This window comes from Centruroides sculpturatus, unplaced genomic scaffold, assembly GCF_000671375.1.
Source record: "Centruroides sculpturatus isolate CEXI.00-Female unplaced genomic scaffold, Cexi_2.0 scaffold107, whole genome shotgun sequence".
Classification (NCBI taxonomy): Eukaryota; Metazoa; Arthropoda; class Arachnida; order Scorpiones; family Buthidae; genus Centruroides; species Centruroides sculpturatus.
Window position 1 is genome coordinate 264,041 of NW_019384422.1, and position 20,308 is coordinate 284,348.

General features: G+C 33.4%; 1 protein-coding gene across 5 annotated transcripts in view; it reads left to right on the top strand.

Moving 5' to 3' along the window:
• Nucleotides 1-19,993, top strand: part of LOC111619451 — a 29,118-nt gene extending 9,125 nt beyond the window's left edge. For 3 of the 5 annotated variants that reach the window (XM_023361160.1, XM_023361158.1, XM_023361161.1), the window contains exons 2-9: nt 15,763-15,793; nt 15,886-17,512; nt 18,050-18,133; nt 18,206-18,322; nt 18,432-18,540; nt 18,657-18,760; nt 18,940-19,008; nt 19,846-19,993. In XM_023361160.1, the coding sequence (XP_023216928.1) occupies nt 15,780-15,793; nt 15,886-17,512; nt 18,050-18,133; nt 18,206-18,322; nt 18,432-18,540; nt 18,657-18,760; nt 18,940-19,008; nt 19,846-19,953 (2,232 nt within the window). In that variant the 5' untranslated portion in view covers nt 15,763-15,779 and the 3' untranslated portion in view covers nt 19,954-19,993. Of the gene's footprint in view, nt 1-8,495; nt 8,608-15,762; nt 15,794-15,885; nt 17,513-18,049; nt 18,134-18,205; nt 18,323-18,431; nt 18,541-18,656; nt 18,761-18,939; nt 19,009-19,845 lie in introns of those variants that run through there. The other 2 variants (XM_023361159.1, XM_023361162.1) reach the window with 2 other exon arrangements.
• Nucleotides 19,994-20,308: the final 315 nt, after the last annotated feature.

Sequence of the window (20,308 nt, forward strand, 5' to 3'; positions counted from 1 at the left end):
GTGGTCCGTGTACAAATCGATCACAACATTGAGGTTATCAACACGGCATGCAGTTCACATATTCCCATGTACACCAACAAGCGTAAACCTGTCCCGTGGTGGACATCTGAGCTGACAGGCCTTAGGAAGGAAAATATCCGTCTGAGGAAGAAATATCAAAACTGCCATACCGAACCTAATCGCACCAACCATAAGCAGCTATACTTTGACCATCTTCACCTGTACAAAAACAAAATAAAGCATGCAAAACAGGAGTCTTGGAAAAATTTCTGTGCCTCTACCACTAGGAACCCATGGGGTTTCATCACAAAATTTTGTACCGGGAAGCTGAAACGTCAACCAATTCTGCACTCAGACACTGCCGGGGAAGATTTCTTTCATGCTGCAAACAAGAAAATAGACAGTTTTTGTCTGGAAGACCCATTGGACAATGACACCAACTCACATCTTACTATTCGCCAAAATATTGATCTCAATACCCACGCTCCGAACGATCCAGAATTCTGTACCCACGAGATTAATAATGCATTTCACAGACTTTGTAACAAGAAATCACCGGGTCATGACAACATCACTCCAGAATTGGCAAAAATCCTCTGGAGTCTTATTCCTTTGCAGCTCTCCCAGCTTTACAATGCCTGCCTCAGGCATGGCATCTTTCCTCAGACCTGGAAACTAGCCAGGATCGTCCCTGTTCCCAAGCCTGGGAACACTTCTGAAAGCAGGCCTATCTCTCTCTTGCCAGTTCTTGGCAAAATCCTTGAAAAGCTGGTAAACAATAGGTTAATGTGGCACCTAGAGTCCAATAACATTCTCCATGACTCTCAGTTTGGCTTTCGGCCACAGAGGTCAACTGCTGATGCCATCAATAAAGCTGTCAACTCGGTGAACCACCTTCTTGAAGATTATAATTACGTTCTGGCCATCAGCCTGGACATCGTCAAGGCGTTTGACAGTGCCTGGTGGCCAATGATCCTTCAAAACCTCAGAAATATGAACTGCCCGGCAAATATATATAATCTACTACGTGATTATTTAAAAGACAGAACGGCTACTCTTCAATGTGGAGGACACATCATTCGACGAAAAATCGTCCGCGGCTGCCCTCAGGGTTCTGTATGTGGACCGATTCTTTGGAATGTGATTTTTAATGACTTTTTTGTTCAAGACTTTGGACAGCATTGCATCGTGGCCTATGCTGACGATGCCCTGGTCCTTCTTGGAGGCAGCTCTAGAGCAGCCTTAGAAAAGAATGGCAATAATATCCTGGACAAAATACTAAAATGGGGGAAAGAGTACAAACTGGAATTTAATGCCCGAAAAACCAAGTGCGTTGTGTTCAATAAACCCGGAAACAGAAATCTCTATTTGCGTGTTCCCACAATTAAAATGGCTGGACAAACAATTCCTGTAGACAAGAACATTAAGTACCTGGGTGTGGTTCTGGATCACAGGCTGCTCTGGAACGCCCATACTGAGTATATCACCGCACGGACTGGCAGGATTTTTCATACTTTTGCTGTCATTGCAAGGCAACGTTGGGGATTGAACTCGGAAGCCATGGATACCATATACAACCAGATCTTTGTCCCAATCATCACATACGCCTGCGGCAGCTGGGGGTGGGCTGTTCGCAAGGTGCACATCAAGCGCAAACTTATTGCTGCACAAAGAACTGCCTTAATGCATATTACCAAAGCTTACTCCACAACCCCAAACCCTTCTCTTCAAATCCTTGCGAGGAAGGCACCTATTGACAGTTACATCCGACTACAAGAGAAAATCTGGCAGTTAAAGTGGGGCAACACCATCCATGTCAATAATCAACAAATACATCGTCAAGAGTTAGAACGACCAGTCCAATTCGCTGATACTAAACACCCTGCTTCTCTTAAGAAACTAAACTTCTCGCGACCTGATGATGCTGATATTCAAATCTTTACAGATGGATCTAAGACCAATTCTAATGTGGGCAGTAGCTATGTGGTCTACCGGGACAATGTGGAGACTGCCTCAGGGCAGTTCAAGCTTGGTGCCGGCTGCACAGCCTTTCAGGCTGAAATGTATGCAATCAAAATGGCCATTGCCTGGTCTGACTCAAATTATACCAATACTAAAGTGTCCATCATCTCAGACAGTCAATCCTCTATAGCCTTGCTCAATAGTCAAGCTTCTCACCCTATCTCAGCTAGTATCCACGACATCATTAACAATTCCAATAATATCTATCACGTCAGCTGGACTCGTGCCCATCAGGGCACACTTGGTAATGAGAGGGCCGACATACTTGCAAAGACTGCCAGTGAAGACGACAATCTCCGGATCTGCTATAATAGCCCTACCATTAAAACTATCAAGAATATGCTTTGGAAAGACCTACTTCAGCAGTGGCAACATGATTGGAACACGCTTAACCATCCAATTACTCACAAATTTATTCCCAATATTGAACTATTTCTCTCAAACAATTGGTACAAACCATGTCATCGTATGTCTCAATTTTTAACAAATCATGGCAGGTTCCAGTCTTACCTGGCCAGATTTATCGGAGCTGCAAACTCTGATTGTCCTCTTTGTGGTGTGGACGACAGCTCGGATCATTATATCTTCAACTGTCCTATGTTGGATCACGAAAGGCACTTTCTGAGGTCCTCTATGGAGGCGCACGGATACCGCTGGCCCAATGAATCCCACGGTATCCTGGACAATAAAGACGCCTATGAGGCCCTCACAAGGCTCATCAGTGCATACTTTTATCGCACCACCGTTCCTGGATACAAATAACCTTTCTCATTATCTCATTAACGGTGTTGTATTGTCTTATTTTTATTGCTACAGGTACTATTACTTTGTAACACACTGTTTTCTTTTTTTTTATAATTTCTTAACGTATTATATGTTTTGCTTACTGAATTTTATATTATTGTTTATGTATTTTAATTTTCTCAAATAAGTTATTGTAAATTTAGTTAATTGCTATTGTATCATGTTTCTACTGAAATATTGTGTTATACTTTGTCTGCATTATTATTCTATAATGTATTGTATTTTGTTATTTACATTCTGTATTTTGTGATTCTCTGCTGTATAATATTTCAATGCATATGTTTTATATATCACACAACTTGTTATTTTATCCCCATCTTTTGTATATACTACACATGTAATGTTACTGTAGCCTCTAATGTTAATGATCTGTAATAATGCCATTATGTTCTTGTCTGCACCTGGTTATATGTATATGGCACCAGGTATGTACTGTAACTCAGTATTTTATTAATAAAATGAATCTGAATCTGTATATGCAATGATTGGGATAAAGTCGACATTTTAAAAAAATCGGGAATATACGCAGTGCAAATGGAAAATCCAGTAACGGGGACGATTGAGAAGTATATAGGGGCAATGACAAGAATGCTTGCCGTATCGCAGAACTTCAGGATGATATAAACAAAGGAAGACAGACCACAGAGCTCGCCAGAAAAGTTCGACAGCAGGGCTATAACCCGTTATGGTCAAAAACAGTGTTGCTCAGGAGCTGTAACAACAGAAGAATTACATTTATTTGGGAAGCACTCCTTACAATGACCACAGACGCATGCAACGTCCCCACACTCGACTTGCTTGAAATAAGCGCCAAGAGTTGCACAATTAGTATGATCGCTCCTCAATGCATGCGCTGCTAGTCGTGTGGATTTAAGATATTTCAAACGCCCGCAAAAGCTTGCTGCACATGACCAATGGAATTACCGAACGTTATAATTTAGAAATTGACAAGAAAAATTTTCCATTTTCTACTTGGAACACTCTGCACGTTCTAATTTTCAAATTTGTTCTTTTTTCGCCTGAGGACGACGATATAACACTCGTCGAAAGTACTTGTGATATAAGAAGAATCGTATTAATGCTGAACTCAGTGCTTTTTATCAAGAAGTTAATTTTATTTCAAGTTTGTATTTATTTGAAATGAAATTGTTGATATAAAGCAAGTTAATGAATGTAATTATTTATATACAGCTTTCCTACATATCTGGAAAGTAACAAAAAATCAGGGATTTTCATTAGTGTTCAGAAAAAGCCATGGAAAGTCAGGAAATTTGCCTTCTTGACTGTATTGTTAATTTTTTTTTTCTGACAATATGCTTGACTAAGTGTAGCTGTCTGCAGACAGTAAGAAGTAATGTGGTGCAAATACAACTTATGAAAAAGGGATGCAGAATATTTTAAGGACCCAAAATTTCCCCAAAAATTTACAAAGTAAAGAACATGATAACATTTAAATTAAAATTATTTATTATTTTTAATTTTCATAATTGTGATTGTGTAACAAAACAATTTTTGATCTGTTTTTCCAGTTTATTAATATTTTATAAAGTTTAGGAAATTTATTAAGGGATAAATTTAATAAATATATACTTTTGTACATGGATTATACAAGATTTGTTAATGAATAATAAATAAATAATGGCTTTTTTCTTTTTTCAAATCCATGTACAGTTCTGGTTGTGGATTAATAACAGAATAAACTTCTTTAATTTAATAAAACATTTTATTTTTAGTTTTAATAATTTGGCAATTATATTGACAAAATATATAGCTGTTAATTAGAAAAAATAACTAAGTAAAAAGTTGTAGAAGCAATAATGTATGTGCATAGCAAGTCAAATGCTGTTTTATTTTGTCAACAATGTGCCATATTGTAAGGGACGTGAGAGTCAGAGAATTTGTACAAAGTTGATCAGGGAAAGTCAGAATTTAAAACAAACATTTGAATAGGAACCCTACATATATACAATTAAGACAATTTTTTATGATTTTGATTCATATTTAATGTCTGGATTTTTGGGTGCTTTTTTCTCTGTTTTCAATGCTTTTAAATGCTGTATTATTAAGACAAAAACCAACAAGAAGTATTATGTTTACATATACAAAATTGTATTGTAAACTACATAGTTGTTTATTGCAATTTACATATAAAGATAAGCATTGTAATTTAAACAGTAACCATTTCAATGATCTTGAAAGTGATGTTTTCTCATTTGGAGGATAGAATATCTTTAAGGAAAAAGATCTTTCTACATTGACTGAGACTAAAGGTNTCAGTAACAAAATGATAAATTTTATGTTTTTTTACAAATATGATACACATTATTTATATTTAAACAAACATCCCTCTTCCATACTCTTCCTGTGAGAACTTATCAGGTTCATATCTTGGAAGTTAAAATAATTTTGTTTCTTTTGAATTTTTTGATCACTTTGCATTAACTTGTATGTTATACAGGGTGGGCCAAAGACACTTTACCATAGAAAGAGTTCACCATTGTGAAGAGGAAAATGGTGGTCATTAAAAGATATTATTTTTCATGTTTAGGCCAAAAACATCTCCAAGATGTGTACATTATAATGTTAAAAAGAAACTTATAAATAATTAAAAGTAAAAACATTACTCCTCACTTAATGACCACTCACACTTACGACCAATTGAGTTTCGATCTGCGATTCGGGAAATCCTCTATCTAAGCTTTAGTCGGTCAGTGGCGAATGGTGACATGCACACTGAGCATACTATAGGCTTGCTATGCACTTTTTCAGTCAGTTTCATTTCAACAAGCGGTCACTGTGTAACCTGTTTTTTTTTTTTTTTTTTTACATATTTGTAACCCCAAAATAATACAGATGTCGACAAAAAGAAAAAGTGTGGCATCATCTGGAGAAATTGTTAAGAAATGAAGGAAAGCTATCGACCTTGAAATGAAAATAAAAATCATACAAGACTACGAAGCTGGTAAAATGGTTAAAGAAATAGCATATGACTTGAAATTGACACATTTGACATTTTCAATGATTTTAAAGGATAAAGTTAGAGTGAAAGAGGAGGTGAAATCATCAACAGGATTTAAAGCCATAATAACTAGGCAGCAAAAAAGTCTTATTCATGAGATGGAGAAATTATTGGCAATCTAGTTTGACAACCAGATGCAAAATAATATGCCAATAAACCTTTTAATAATTTAAGCTAAGGCATGCAGTATCTTTGAGACTTTGAAGGCAAAAAATCAACAGAATCATTTACAGTGAACCGTGGGTGGTTTCAACGGTTTAGGTGGGGATTCAACCTGCATAATTGGAGAATCAGCAGTGAGGTGGCAAGTGCAGATGTAGAAGCAACAGAAATAGCATAGTAAGTTACTACAAAAAGTCTGAAAATAGCAAGATAGGATATAAATATTGGATTGACTCATAAGTAATGTCATTTTTCTTTAAGCATTGTTTTTGCAGTACAGCATAACATACCAATTACAATTGCATGATATATAGGGTTTGGGAAGTCTTGACATTCTCAAATGACACAAGACAACCCACGATCAAAATTCCGGGACTTCGAAACTTCTCAGAATAAAATTAGAATCAAATTCATTTTTGGCAAGATGTATCAATAAAAAAGCAATTTTAGTAAAAATCAACATTTATTGAACATAAAATCAAATCCTAACATTTATAACGTTAATTAAAGTCTAAACAATTCGTATGTTTAATTCTTAAAATCATAGATTCATTTTTTGGCAGTAAAATCTAAAAATTATAAAACCAACTTAGCAATCATACTAATTATTAATAATCATCACCTAGTCTCTATTCATTAGTCATATAAATAATATAATGAACTAGCAATTAGACATCTTTTCTGATTTAATAAAATAGGCTTTTAAAAAAATCAGAGTATTTACAGCTTTGTCTGACAATCTGTTTCTGATTTTTGTAATAATGCCTCCAGATAAGGAGAACACTCTCTTGTTTTCAACAGATATTGGTTTTATTGTGTTTAAAGCTTTATAAAGAAGTTCCAAACTTTCAGTACGTTTTCCGGTTGCTTCAAATAACTGGAACTCCTTTTTTTAATGCTGCTCTTGATCTTTTTGCAAAAATTTCGGGTACATTTTCTTTGATTTTTTGATTGCCTGTTCCATTTGACTTTGAAACAACTCATCGGGTTCGTTGTGTACTGTAGAGCTACTGGTACTGAGTTTGGTCCATTATTTCCAAATCTGGCATTTGGATACAAGGGATATTTTCAAAAAGTCTGTAATACAGATCTTCTGCAAAAGTAATAAGTGCAGTTTTATTCAAATTCGAAGTAAAAAAAAAATCCGTATTTTGTGACTGTGAGCTGTGGTGACCAGTGTGCAAATATTTTAACAAACATATAACCCTTTGTGACTTTTCTTCTAGATAGGCTTTCAATGTTTCAAAGAACCGTACCGCCAGATTATCATTTGTCGCCGTCAGTTGAATTTTTTTCAGTAAAATGTCAATTATTGCTTCGGCTGTGAGTAACAAAGAGTTTTGTCTTCTTAAGGCTTCTACAGCTATCTTGACTGGCTGCAATAAAGTAATGATTGACTGCAAAAGAAGAAGATTGTCTTCATTCCATTTGTCTAACATGTTTAAATCAATCAACGCTTTCTTTACGCAATTTTTGAGCTTCAAAAAACCTTTCCGCCATTACAATTATAGAATTCCATCTCGTTTTGACATCCACTAGTAAACTGAGTTCTCTTCCAAATTCTGATTTAATGTATTTCTGTAATTGGCTGTTTTTCAGTGGACTCTTTATAAACAATTTCACTAGGAATCCAGTTTCATCAAGCACTCTTTTAATTTCATCAATTGGTTGTAATGGGCAGTTTGTTTCGTAGTTGGCATTGCAGTCCTCTTTTTCATTAGAAGAGTTTTTGTTCTCCATGATTTCATCATCAGTATCTTCGGAGGTAGAAACTGCGGCTGTGGCAGTAGCCTGATTTTTTTAATAAAATGTGTCTATAACTCCTAGATGTATTGCGTGGTTCAACCATAGGATCATCTCGCTGGGGCTATCCCTTCCAAACTTCTTCATTACATTTGGACCATCGCTGGTGGTGGCCACAATATGTTTTTCAAAATCCAATTGAAATCTTTTCAATGTATCTTCGACTATTTGTCTGGTCTCTTCGGCACCACACTTTCCGGGTATATACACTAATTCCAAATTGAAAACTTCTCTGTTCACATCATGCAGACACAAATTAAAGTACCTTCGGTTTCGGATGCTGGTCCATTCATCAACTGAAAGACTGAAACGATTACCAGAAGCTAAAAAAACTTTTAAAGTCTGAATCATTTCTTCTTTTCTCTCTTCATAATAACTCAATATGATTTTCATGACATCAGTTTCATTTTTAGGCATTTTATAACCTCTCTGGATAATACTTTCACGAATTAATTTACTCTTTGTAATTGCCCTTATTGTAAGTCCATCCTCTGCTGCCAAACAGGAAATTATTTCAGGCAAAGACTTTTTTGCAACATATCCTATTATTGTAGACTGCTTTTCAGTTTTAATTTTTTTTAGATTCCAGTTTGCAAGATGTCTCAGGCTGTATAACTGATTTTGATCTTTCCAGCTGATTTACAAAAATATTGTGAACTATTTGCAGGTGTCTGTCAAGGCCTGTAGTATTCAACCCTTTACATGAAATTTGTTTTGGACATGAGCACTGTGCGGTTGATTTGTTTATTTTTTTATAATGTTTCCACATTGCTGTACGTTCCATATTAAATGAATAGGTTGGTATCTATTTAAATTTGTTTACAATCTGTAACAATAATAATAATAATCCAAAATTAATGTTATATCTTTGTTTACTGAGTATCACTATCATATCACAGCACTTCACCTCATAAAGTGAAACTGACGACTGACTGACTGAGCTGACAGTGTTGACAAAGACAGTCACAAATATCACGATCTCATAAACAAACGTCACAAAATAACAATATGGCGGCAAATGCATTTGTAAACATTGTCTCTTAACAGAGTAAGGTTAAAAGTCACACGGCCTTGAAAATTACCCCACCTGCGTTGTTTATTTGTATGTATTAAATCCATGTATAATTCAAAATAAATGTGTCTTAATAATATAGAAATTTCCTAAAAACATCAAATCTCTGTGATATGAGTTATTACTCATTTATTATCTTACTGATAATTGATAGTCTATTAAGAGTGATTTAGTTGGAGTAATAGATAATTTTCAAAGTATTTTTAAAAATTTTACTGTATTAGTAGCATTTGTTATTTGATTAGCCTACAACAAATAATCAACTTACTTCAAAAAGATTTTCATTTGCAAAGTATTGATCAGTAATAGAATTTTTCAACTTTTTGTAAGCCATGAAAACCTATAAAAATATGATGAAACCAGTAATTTCCTCTGAGAACATTATAACAATATATTAATATAATAATGATAGTGTGAAAAAGAAGACAAAAATTTATATGTATGTATAATATAAAATATAGAGATATATATTTCTGGTTTTCACAATAGGAGAAAATTCTATAGTAATTGATAATGGGAAAAAAGTTGTTTTCAAATTTAATTTTGTATGTATTAAATCCATGTATAATGCAAAATAAATGTCTTAATAATATAGAAATTTCCTAGGCTATTTTTCTAGCCAAAAACGCATAAAGAGAACTGGCCACTACGACCATTAGTAAACAAAAGGTCACATCCCACTTACCACCTAGAAAAAGCCCTTGCAAAGTTTCTACGAGAGCTACTTCTGGAATCACCGCATGTCACTCCTTCCTCTATAGATGCCAAAACCATCATTAATTCCAACATGGCAAAAGCACATGGCAATACCAGCATGTTCTACAAAATGGACGTGATATCCCTGTACCCATCCGTTCCTGTATTTGAAGCTGTAATGCTAGCCAACGCTATGCTCCTCGAAAAAGGTTTTACGGTTCAACAAGTGCTAGACATTCGTGAAGCGTTGATCTTTATCACTGAAAACAACTATTTCCGCTTCAACCAGAAAATATATTTACAGAAGCAAGGAGTNTTGGAATGTGATTTTTAATGACTTTTTTGTTCAAGACTTTGGACAGCATTGCATCGTGGCCTATGCTGACGATGCCCTGGTCCTTCTTGGAGGCAGCTCTAGAGCAGCCTTAGAAAAGAATGGCAATAATATCCTGGACAAAATACTAAAATGGGGGAAAGAGTACAAACTGGAATTTAATGCCCGAAAAACCAAGTGCGTTGTGTTCAATAAACCCGGAAACAGAAATCTCTATTTGCGTGTTCCCACAATTAAAATGGCTGGACAAACAATTCCTGTAGACAAGAACATTAAGTACCTGGGTGTGGTTCTGGATCACAGGCTGCTCTGGAACGCCCATACTGAGTATATCACCGCACGGACTGGCAGGATTTTTCATACTTTTGCTGTCATTGCAAGGCAACGTTGGGGATTGAACTCGGAAGCCATGGATACCATATACAACCAGATCTTTGTCCCAATCATCACATACGCCTGCGGCAGCTGGGGGTGGGCTGTTCGCAAGGTGCACATCAAGCGCAAACTTATTGCTGCACAAAGAACTGCCTTAATGCATATTACCAAAGCTTACTCCACAACCCCAAACCCTTCTCTTCAAATCCTTGCGAGGAAGGCACCTATTGACAGTTACATCCGACTACAAGAGAAAATCTGGCAGTTAAAGTGGGGCAACACCATCCATGTCAATAATCAACAAATACATCGTCAAGAGTTAGAACGACCAGTCCAATTCGCTGATACTAAACACCCTGCTTCTCTTAAGAAACTAAACTTCTCGCGACCTGATGATGCTGATATTCAAATCTTTACAGATGGATCTAAGACCAATTCTAATGTGGGCAGTAGCTATGTGGTCTACCGGGACAATGTGGAGACTGCCTCAGGGCAGTTCAAGCTTGGTGCCGGCTGCACAGCCTTTCAGGCTGAAATGTATGCAATCAAAATGGCCATTGCCTGGTCTGACTCAAATTATACCAATACTAAAGTGTCCATCATCTCAGACAGTCAATCCTCTATAGCCTTGCTCAATAGTCAAGCTTCTCACCCTATCTCAGCTAGTATCCACGACATCATTAACAATTCCAATAATATCTATCACGTCAGCTGGACTCGTGCCCATCAGGGCACACTTGGTAATGAGAGGGCCGACATACTTGCAAAGACTGCCAGTGAAGACGACAATCTCCGGATCTGCTATAATAGCCCTACCATTAAAACTATCAAGAATATGCTTTGGAAAGACCTACTTCAGCAGTGGCAACATGATTGGAACACGCTTAACCATCCAATTACTCACAAATTTATTCCCAATATTGAACTATTTCTCTCAAACAATTGGTACAAACCATGTCATCGTATGTCTCAATTTTTAACAAATCATGGCAGGTTCCAGTCTTACCTGGCCAGATTTATCGGAGCTGCAAACTCTGATTGTCCTCTTTGTGGTGTGGACGACAGCTCGGATCATTATATCTTCAACTGTCCTATGTTGGATCACGAAAGGCACTTTCTGAGGTCCTCTATGGAGGCGCACGGATACCGCTGGCCCAATGAATCCCACGGTATCCTGGACAATAAAGACGCCTATGAGGCCCTCACAAGGCTCATCAGTGCATACTTTTATCGCACCACCGTTCCTGGATACAAATAACCTTTCTCATTATCTCATTAACGGTGTTGTATTGTCTTATTTTTATTGCTACAGGTACTATTACTTTGTAACACACTGTTTTCTTTTTTTTTATAATTTCTTAACGTATTATATGTTTTGCTTACTGAATTTTATATTATTGTTTATGTATTTTAATTTTCTCAAATAAGTTATTGTAAATTTAGTTAATTGCTATTGTATCATGTTTCTACTGAAATATTGTGTTATACTTTGTCTGCATTATTATTCTATAATGTATTGTATTTTGTTATTTACATTCTGTATTTTGTGATTCTCTGCTGTATAATATTTCAATGCATATGTTTTCTGTATCACACAACTTGTTATTTTATCCCCATCTTTTGTATATACTACACATGTAATGTTACTGTAGCCTCTAATGTTAATGATCTGTAATAATGCCATTATGTTCTTGTCTGCACCTGGTTATATGTATATGGCACCAGGTATGTACTGTAACTCAGTATTTTATTAATAAAATGAATCTGAATCTGTATATGCAATGATTGGGATAAAGTCGACATTTTAAAAAAATCGGGAATATACGCAGTGCAAATGGAAAATCCAGTAACGGGGACGATTGAGAAGTATATAGGGGCAATGACAAGAATGCTTGCCGTATCGCAGAACTTCAGGATGATATAAACAAAGGAAGACAGACCACAGAGCTCGCCAGAAAAGTTCGACAGCAGGGCTATAACCCGTTATGGTCAAAAACAGTGTTGCTCAGGAGCTGTAACAACAGAAGAATTACATTTATTTGGGAAGCACTCCTTACAATGACCACAGACGCATGCAACGTCCCCACACTCGACTTGCTTGAAATAAGCGCCAAGAGTTGCACAATTAGTATGATCGCTCCTCAATGCATGCGCTGCTAGTCGTGTGGATTTAAGATATTTCAAACGCCCGCAAAAGCTTGCTGCACATGACCAATGGAATTACCGAACGTTATAATTTAGAAATTGACAAGAAAAATTTTCCATTTTCTACTTGGAACACTCTGCACGTTCTAATTTTCAAATTTGTTCTTTTTTCGCCTGAGGACGACGATATAACACTCGTCGAAAGTACTTGTGATATAAGAAGAATCGTATTAATGCTGAACTCAGTGCTTTTTATCAAGAAGTTAATTTTATTTCAAGTTTGTATTTATTTGAAATGAAATTGTTGATATAAAGCAAGTTAATGAATGTAATTATTTATATACAGCTTTCCTACATATCTGGAAAGTAACAAAAAATCAGGGATTTTCATTAGTGTTCAGAAAAAGCCATGGAAAGTCAGGAAATTTGCCTTCTTGACTGTATTGTTAATTTTTTTTTTCTGACAATATGCTTGACTAAGTGTAGCTGTCTGCAGACAGTAAGAAGTAATGTGGTGCAAATACAACTTATGAAAAAGGGATGCAGAATATTTTAAGGACCCAAAATTTCCCCAAAAATTTACAAAGTAAAGAACATGATAACATTTAAATTAAAATTATTTATTATTTTTAATTTTCATAATTGTGATTGTGTAACAAAACAATTTTTGATCTGTTTTTCCAGTTTATTAATATTTTATAAAGTTTAGGAAATTTATTAAGGGATAAATTTAATAAATATATACTTTTGTACATGGATTATACAAGATTTGTTAATGAATAATAAATAAATAATGGCTTTTTTCTTTTTTCAAATCCATGTACAGTTCTGGTTGTGGATTAATAACAGAATAAACTTCTTTAATTTAATAAAACATTTTATTTTTAGTTTTAATAATTTGGCAATTATATTGACAAAATATATAGCTGTTAATTAGAAAAAATAACTAAGTAAAAAGTTGTAGAAGCAATAATGTATGTGCATAGCAAGTCAAATGCTGTTTTATTTTGTCAACAATGTGCCATATTGTAAGGGACGTGAGAGTCAGAGAATTTGTACAAAGTTGATCAGGGAAAGTCAGAATTTAAAACAAACATTTGAATAGGAACCCTACATATATACAATTAAGACAATTTTTTATGATTTTGATTCATATTTAATGTCTGGATTTTTGGGTGCTTTTTTCTCTGTTTTCAATGCTTTTAAATGCTGTATTATTAAGACAAAAACCAACAAGAAGTATTATGTTTACATATACAAAATTGTATTGTAAACTACATAGTTGTTTATTGCAATTTACATATAAAGATAAGCATTGTAATTTAAACAGTAACCATTTCAATGATCTTGAAAGTGATGTTTTCTCATTTGGAGGATAGAATATCTTTAAGGAAAAAGATCTTTCTACATTGACTGAGACTAAAGGTGGCATGTTTCATTTTTACTCGAAATTCTAGTTCAGTGCAATCCAAAATATTTTTCAAATCAGAATTTTTGATAAACTAGATCTGAGTTTGTCCAGGGCAAAACTGTCCAATACATCAAGCACCTGACTTACAACATTCCACTGATCTGTCATTTCAGTTCCATGTCTTTCCAGTTTGTTGATTTATCCACCAATAACTTTTACGAATGCACAGAATAGAGCTCTGTAGTTACTACTGGATCAGCAACCAGTTTATTGATACTGTCGACGGCTGCAGAATCGTCAGGAGGAAGTTCATTGATAAATGCATTGATTTTCTCAAAGTTCTTGCAGTAGAATGCCACACTGTTTATCAAAAATCCCAATGGGTGACCACTGGAGTGGGTAGTAATGGTAGTCCAGTTATGTCTTGGTACAAGTGCTCCCAACTAGGGCACTTGAGAAGAACCATTTTCATTTTTGTAATGAAATCATTGGCCTTGCTATAGTCTACACGAATATGTTTGCATACTTGGTGTAGGGCATGGGCAAAGACAAGTCACATGCTTTAGGTTGTTCTAGATGCACTTCAAATTTGAGAATGCTGACAACATATAAGATGCTTGATCGGTAATGACAAGCCAGACCTTTTTGTACTGGACATCATTTGGCCACAACTTGATGTAAACATTGAAAGCTTGGGACACTGTAGTTGAGTTCAAATTTTTAAGTTTGTACATTTTAAACAACATTGAATGTACAGTACATAGCATCCGGTCAAAGGTGTAAGAGTGATGTCCAGCACATACCGTTTTGTGGAATCCGTTATTTCGTTCAGCATGAACACTACAGGATTGTCACTAACAACATCCAGGATTTTAGATATGGTTTGATCATAAACTGGTTTGACATACTTTTTTCTAAGCATGCTCTTGTCGGGGACAAGCTTTCTCATATATTTCTGAAGAAATGACATAAAGGCTGGATTGTTTACCTTATATAAGGTATATTTGCCTGCAGAAGAATGGTCATTAAATCTGCATAAAATGTATTATTTGCCTTCTGAGATTCTTCTCCTTTTTGAAATGTGGCCCTTTAAATGTCTGCTTGAAATTCTTCCTTTTCTGTTTGCTGTGTCTATGCTTTTCTGAACTCTTGTCAACTGATTTTCATTTCTTGGTGTTTCAAATCAACCACAATCACATAATCGCAAATGGAACAGAGAAGAACTTTTCCATCTCTGCGTATGTCATCATCTTTAAACTTATTTACTAAAATGTTTGGTTTAGATGCAGACAATTTTGCCATTTTCTAATGTTTGCTGACTCTAAACAAGGAAATTGGAACTTATGCACTCACAAGTCAGAGTAAGGTGATGTCAATGCAGAATTTTCTAGATTGTTCTTTTCTTAGAAAAGAAAACACGTGTTGCAGATTTTCAGTGAATCTGTTTACATTCTTAGAACAACCTCAAGGCTTAGTTGTTTAGTTCCAGAAAATCCCCTTTTTCTCTCAACAAAAGAAGACAGTAAGCTAATTATTGTATTTTTTTTCCCCAGCATAGGTGGTCTGGTTTAAAGAATTTGTTTTCCTCAAGTGAATGTATAAAAACTACCAAAAAAAAAGAGATAATTGTCAACATATTCTTTGAAAATGTAAAATAAGGGGAAGCTAAATAAGGGTGCAAAATATATAGTTTGGGTGCTAGTCACTGTTTTTGGGGCAGGTTTGCATTTTGGGTGCATTTGGATGTTAAACAATTTGGCAATGAGTGGGCCTACTGCACTAAAGATGTAGTTTGTCTTTTTATGCTATGCCCCTTTCAAAAACCGAATGGATGCAACACCCAAAAATCTAGACACACTTCATATTATATATACTTAATAATTTTGAACTTATATTAATTAGATTATATTTTAATATAGATTGATGAAAGAAGAAAATGGAAGATGAAAAGTAAGATTAATTTTAGAATGAAAATATATTATAATTGACTTATTATTAATTTATATATTAATAATTCATAATGATATATTTTTGTTTTATAGGTTTCCTAAAATAGATAAACAAGGTGTTATGATGAATGATGACGAACAAGATGAATTTCATACAGCTACACAATTATTTGGAGACAAATTTTCAGCTGAAATTCCAGAGAAGCAGGAATTGATTACCAAAAGTGAAGCAAATGTTGAAACTGACAGTAAAGAAATTTCAGAAATATATAGAGCAAATAATATTGATTTGATCCACAAAAATGAAGTATCAAGTATGAAATCTCATTTAAAAGATAAATGTAACGAACTTTCAGTTTTAGAAAATAGTTGCATCAGTGATGCTAGCAAGGATCTTTTTCCATCTTTTAGAAATGAGTCACAGAATTTTCAAAATACATTGAATTTTATCAACACAGATAGTGGATTTATTTCTAATGTTGATGATTCATCATTGCAGTGTCCTACTGCTATTTATAATACAGATAGTTTTTCAATCAACTTTGATAATAGAGAGCTTAAATCATCAAGTTTTGACCAAAAGGATAAAGAAACTTTCTCAGAAAGTGATAATGAATCCTTAATGAAATCGTCTCTGGATCCAAATTCACTTACTATTTCTTCTGTTTTAAAATACTCTTTGAGGAGAACTAGACCACTATTTCCTGAGATTACTTTGTCTACTTCACCTGAACCAGTTTTGGATGAGAATGAATCAACATCTATTTCTGAATCTAAGAATTCTAACAACATTATCAGTGATTATGCAATGTTGAATAAAGTTAATAAAATTTGTTTTGTATCTGAAAACAATAACATCGAAAATTTGCAAAAACTATCTAATTCTAATTGTGATGAAACTAAGAACAAGACGGAGAATACAGAGGATAATTCTGTAGATTTTTCTGCTTCCAAATTATCAAGTATGAAAAATGATCAGATATTAAAATCCTATGAGAAAGCAAATCAGATTAAAGCTATGACAAATAAACATTGTGTGATAATTAAGACTATATCTGATGAAAATTATGAAAAAGATGTAAAAATAAAGCTTAGATTAAGTACATTAATTGAAGCCTTAGATCTTATGTCTAAAGTACAAGTGCCTGTGCAAAAAAATCAGAATTCTTTAGAGGCTCTTGATCTGCAAGGAAACCTCCAGTCTAAAAATGAAAACTGTTTGAATGAGAAAAGCTGTATAATGAAGAATGTATCATGCATAAATACACCCATTCATCATGAAAAGAGAAGGGACTCAATTAAACTGAATTATGATAAAATAGAAAACAGAGAGCATTCTAAGCATCAAAAACCTCATCCAGAAAATACATATTTTCTGAGATCACGTACAAGAAATGAGATTGGAAAATTTTGTAAAGGATGTGGGAATTTTGTTCAGGATGTCAAAATGAAATTGTCTAATTATTGTCAAAAATGTCTAAAAAAACAAGATGAAAATAAAAAGCCTAAAATCCCTATTTTGAATGATAGGGAGTTAAACAAAAATAAAGCAGGACGAGGATCTTGCAATTCTGAGAAGAAATGTCAAGGTTCTAGAATTCCAGTTAGCAATATTTCTAGATTGCCACTTACACCTCATCAGACTCAGGAGCCATTCAAACAAATTCTGCCATTGAGAAGATCTAGGAGATGCCAAAATGTCACCAGTACCATTGCAAAAGTAAGTAAAATTTCAAAATAATTATATTTATAAAATAGTTTTTAATAGTATACTGAGAAAACAAGTTATGATTTAATAATAGAAAATTAATAAATATTTTTCTTTCAAACAAAATAAAATTATTTTCAATAGTTGTTCTGTGGAACAGTACTAGATATTAGATCGGCACTTCAGTTTATCAATACTAGATTTATAAAATCATTTTATAACAATTCTTTGATTGACAGCAGTAATTTTTGGCAAAGTGCATTTTGAGCCTCTACCTCAGCAGTTGCCATTATTAGCTCTTTAAACACAAGATAGGTCAAAATTAGCTTAATCCATTTGAGACAAAATTAGAATATCTGATTGTACACAGACTGAAATATTTCTGAATTTATTATTATTTTTAAAGCATATATACTCTATTAATGTTGATTATTTGTTTAAAACCAATATTGTACATTTAAAAATCTCTTTATTGTACTATTATTTAAATTTTTGATTTAAGTAACTTTCATATCATTTTTAATGTAATTTTTATTATAATCTTTATAGAATCTTGCAGAAAATCCACCTCCTCCTCTTATACAGACTGTTCATCCAAAAAGAGAACTAAGAATGAGAACACCCTTAAGAGAGGTATTTCTATCTTTGTTTTAAAAAATTATCCTTAATATTGTTATAAAATATTTTTAAAATGAAATCTTTCAGAGTAATTCATTAAATGAGGAAACAAAAAAAAATAAAGTAAATACACCTAAATCTTTAAGATTAATGAATTTTTCTCCTTTACCATCTGTTCACTACACTAAAAATTTTACGAACTTAGTAAGTATTATTATTTTTTCCTTTTAAAAACAATCAATTGCTATTTTATTTTTCAGAAATTTTGATGTGATTTATGTTTTGAAATTGATTTTATTTTCATGTACAATAGAAACAAAGGGAATGGGATCAGCTGACACAAAAACACACTGTTGAGAACAGAAATGTGAAGATGCAATATTTTCCTAGCCTCTTCAGGCCAACCATTATCAGACATAAGGGTCAGTATTTCTTTTGTTCAAAATTTTAATTAGAAATGAAAAATTTTGTTGTTTTTTTGTTAACATTTGTTCTTTTAAGTTTTGAATATTTAAAAAGTTTTCATTTTCTACATCAGGAAACAAAAATCTTCAATGGGCGCAACATCTAACGACAGATAAATCGTTAAATTCTAGTCCTTCGAGAATTTCTACTTTAACAGCTAAATCTATTTTAGTAAAAGTTAGTAATGTTGTGTAATTCAATATTTAAACTTTTCTAATAAGTAATTTGATTTAATATAAGTGAATAATTTTAGATTAATGTTCAATTTATTATTTTGAAATTTGAGTTTATACTAACTGAAATAAAATATCTTTATAGGTATTTTAGATGTTTAATCAGTATTATTGTATTTTTAGCGTGATAAGCATGACATAATATACCCTGAAGATATGCCAGTCAATATTAATGAAAGCATTATTACAGAAGTAAGTATTTCTCAATTTTTGTTTAAAAATACAGTGGAACCTCGCTTAACGAGCATAATTCATTCCAGAATCTTACTTGTAATGTAAAACACTTGTTAAGCAAAACAATTTTTACCATATAAATTAATGTAAAATATGAATGCATTCCATTCCGAAAAAAAATACTCAAATATTTTACATATAACATTTATTCAAAAAAAGTTATACAATATACATTGTTAAGGAGCATGAATCATTATAATTTCTTCTAGTGCAGAATGAACAAACCTAGAATGCAAATTTGATTTGCAGTAAACAAAAGAAAATTGAAATTTAATTTGGAATTGGTCATTAAATTTAATATGAGATGGTAGCATAACTGCCTACCTCTAGTCAAATTATTTAATTTGTAATATTTAATTATAGCCTTTACATAACCAAGAAATTGTCATATCGTTTGGCGTGTTTGTTACATAATGGGTTATGGTTGTTAATGTTTATATGTAATACGTCTGAACACAAGTTTGGAAAAATGTGTGATCAGAAGCGACACTAAGATGCTAGCAGAATGAGTGCTAAACATAGACTGATGTAACATGTGCACAATCCATGACTTCTCCTCCTCTTTTCACTCATTATGCAAAACGTCGTTTGTTAAGCGAGTCATTTTGTTCTGCTCATTATGTGAATTACTTGTTATGAGAGGTGCTCATTAAGCGAGGTTCCATTGTACTCCCTTATAATTATTTTTATATTGTAAAATATTGTAATGTCAATTATTTTTAACATTTTTATACAGTTGTTAATAAAATCTGTTTTAAGTGCTAAACACAGAACTACAATATTAAATATTTTCAGCAGTCTACAAATGATTCATCATGCTACAAGGATATTTCAACCAGCATTAAGTGCACGACTTTAGAAGAAGTGCATGTTCATTATACCAATACCCTATATTCAAAATGAAGCTAGGCTTAATTATAGAAACTGTAAAAAAAGGGAAAAGGTTAGTTTGGCATGGAATTTTAGTCTCATTTTATGTGAATAAAATACTTGAAATGTGACTATTTCACTTCAAACAAATTCTTTTACTAGATTTAAAAAATCTTGTATAATTTAAGATTAAAGTTTGTACTGTACATTTAAAGTGTAAGCATTTTCCACCATATTTTATTAAACAGTTATGTTAATATGATATTAATAAAGATGCTTTAAAAATAAATATTTATTTAATAATAATCAAATTTTGAATTGGTTATAAAATTTTATTATTATTATTTTTTTCATTTTTCAATTAATAGAACACACAATGATATTTACA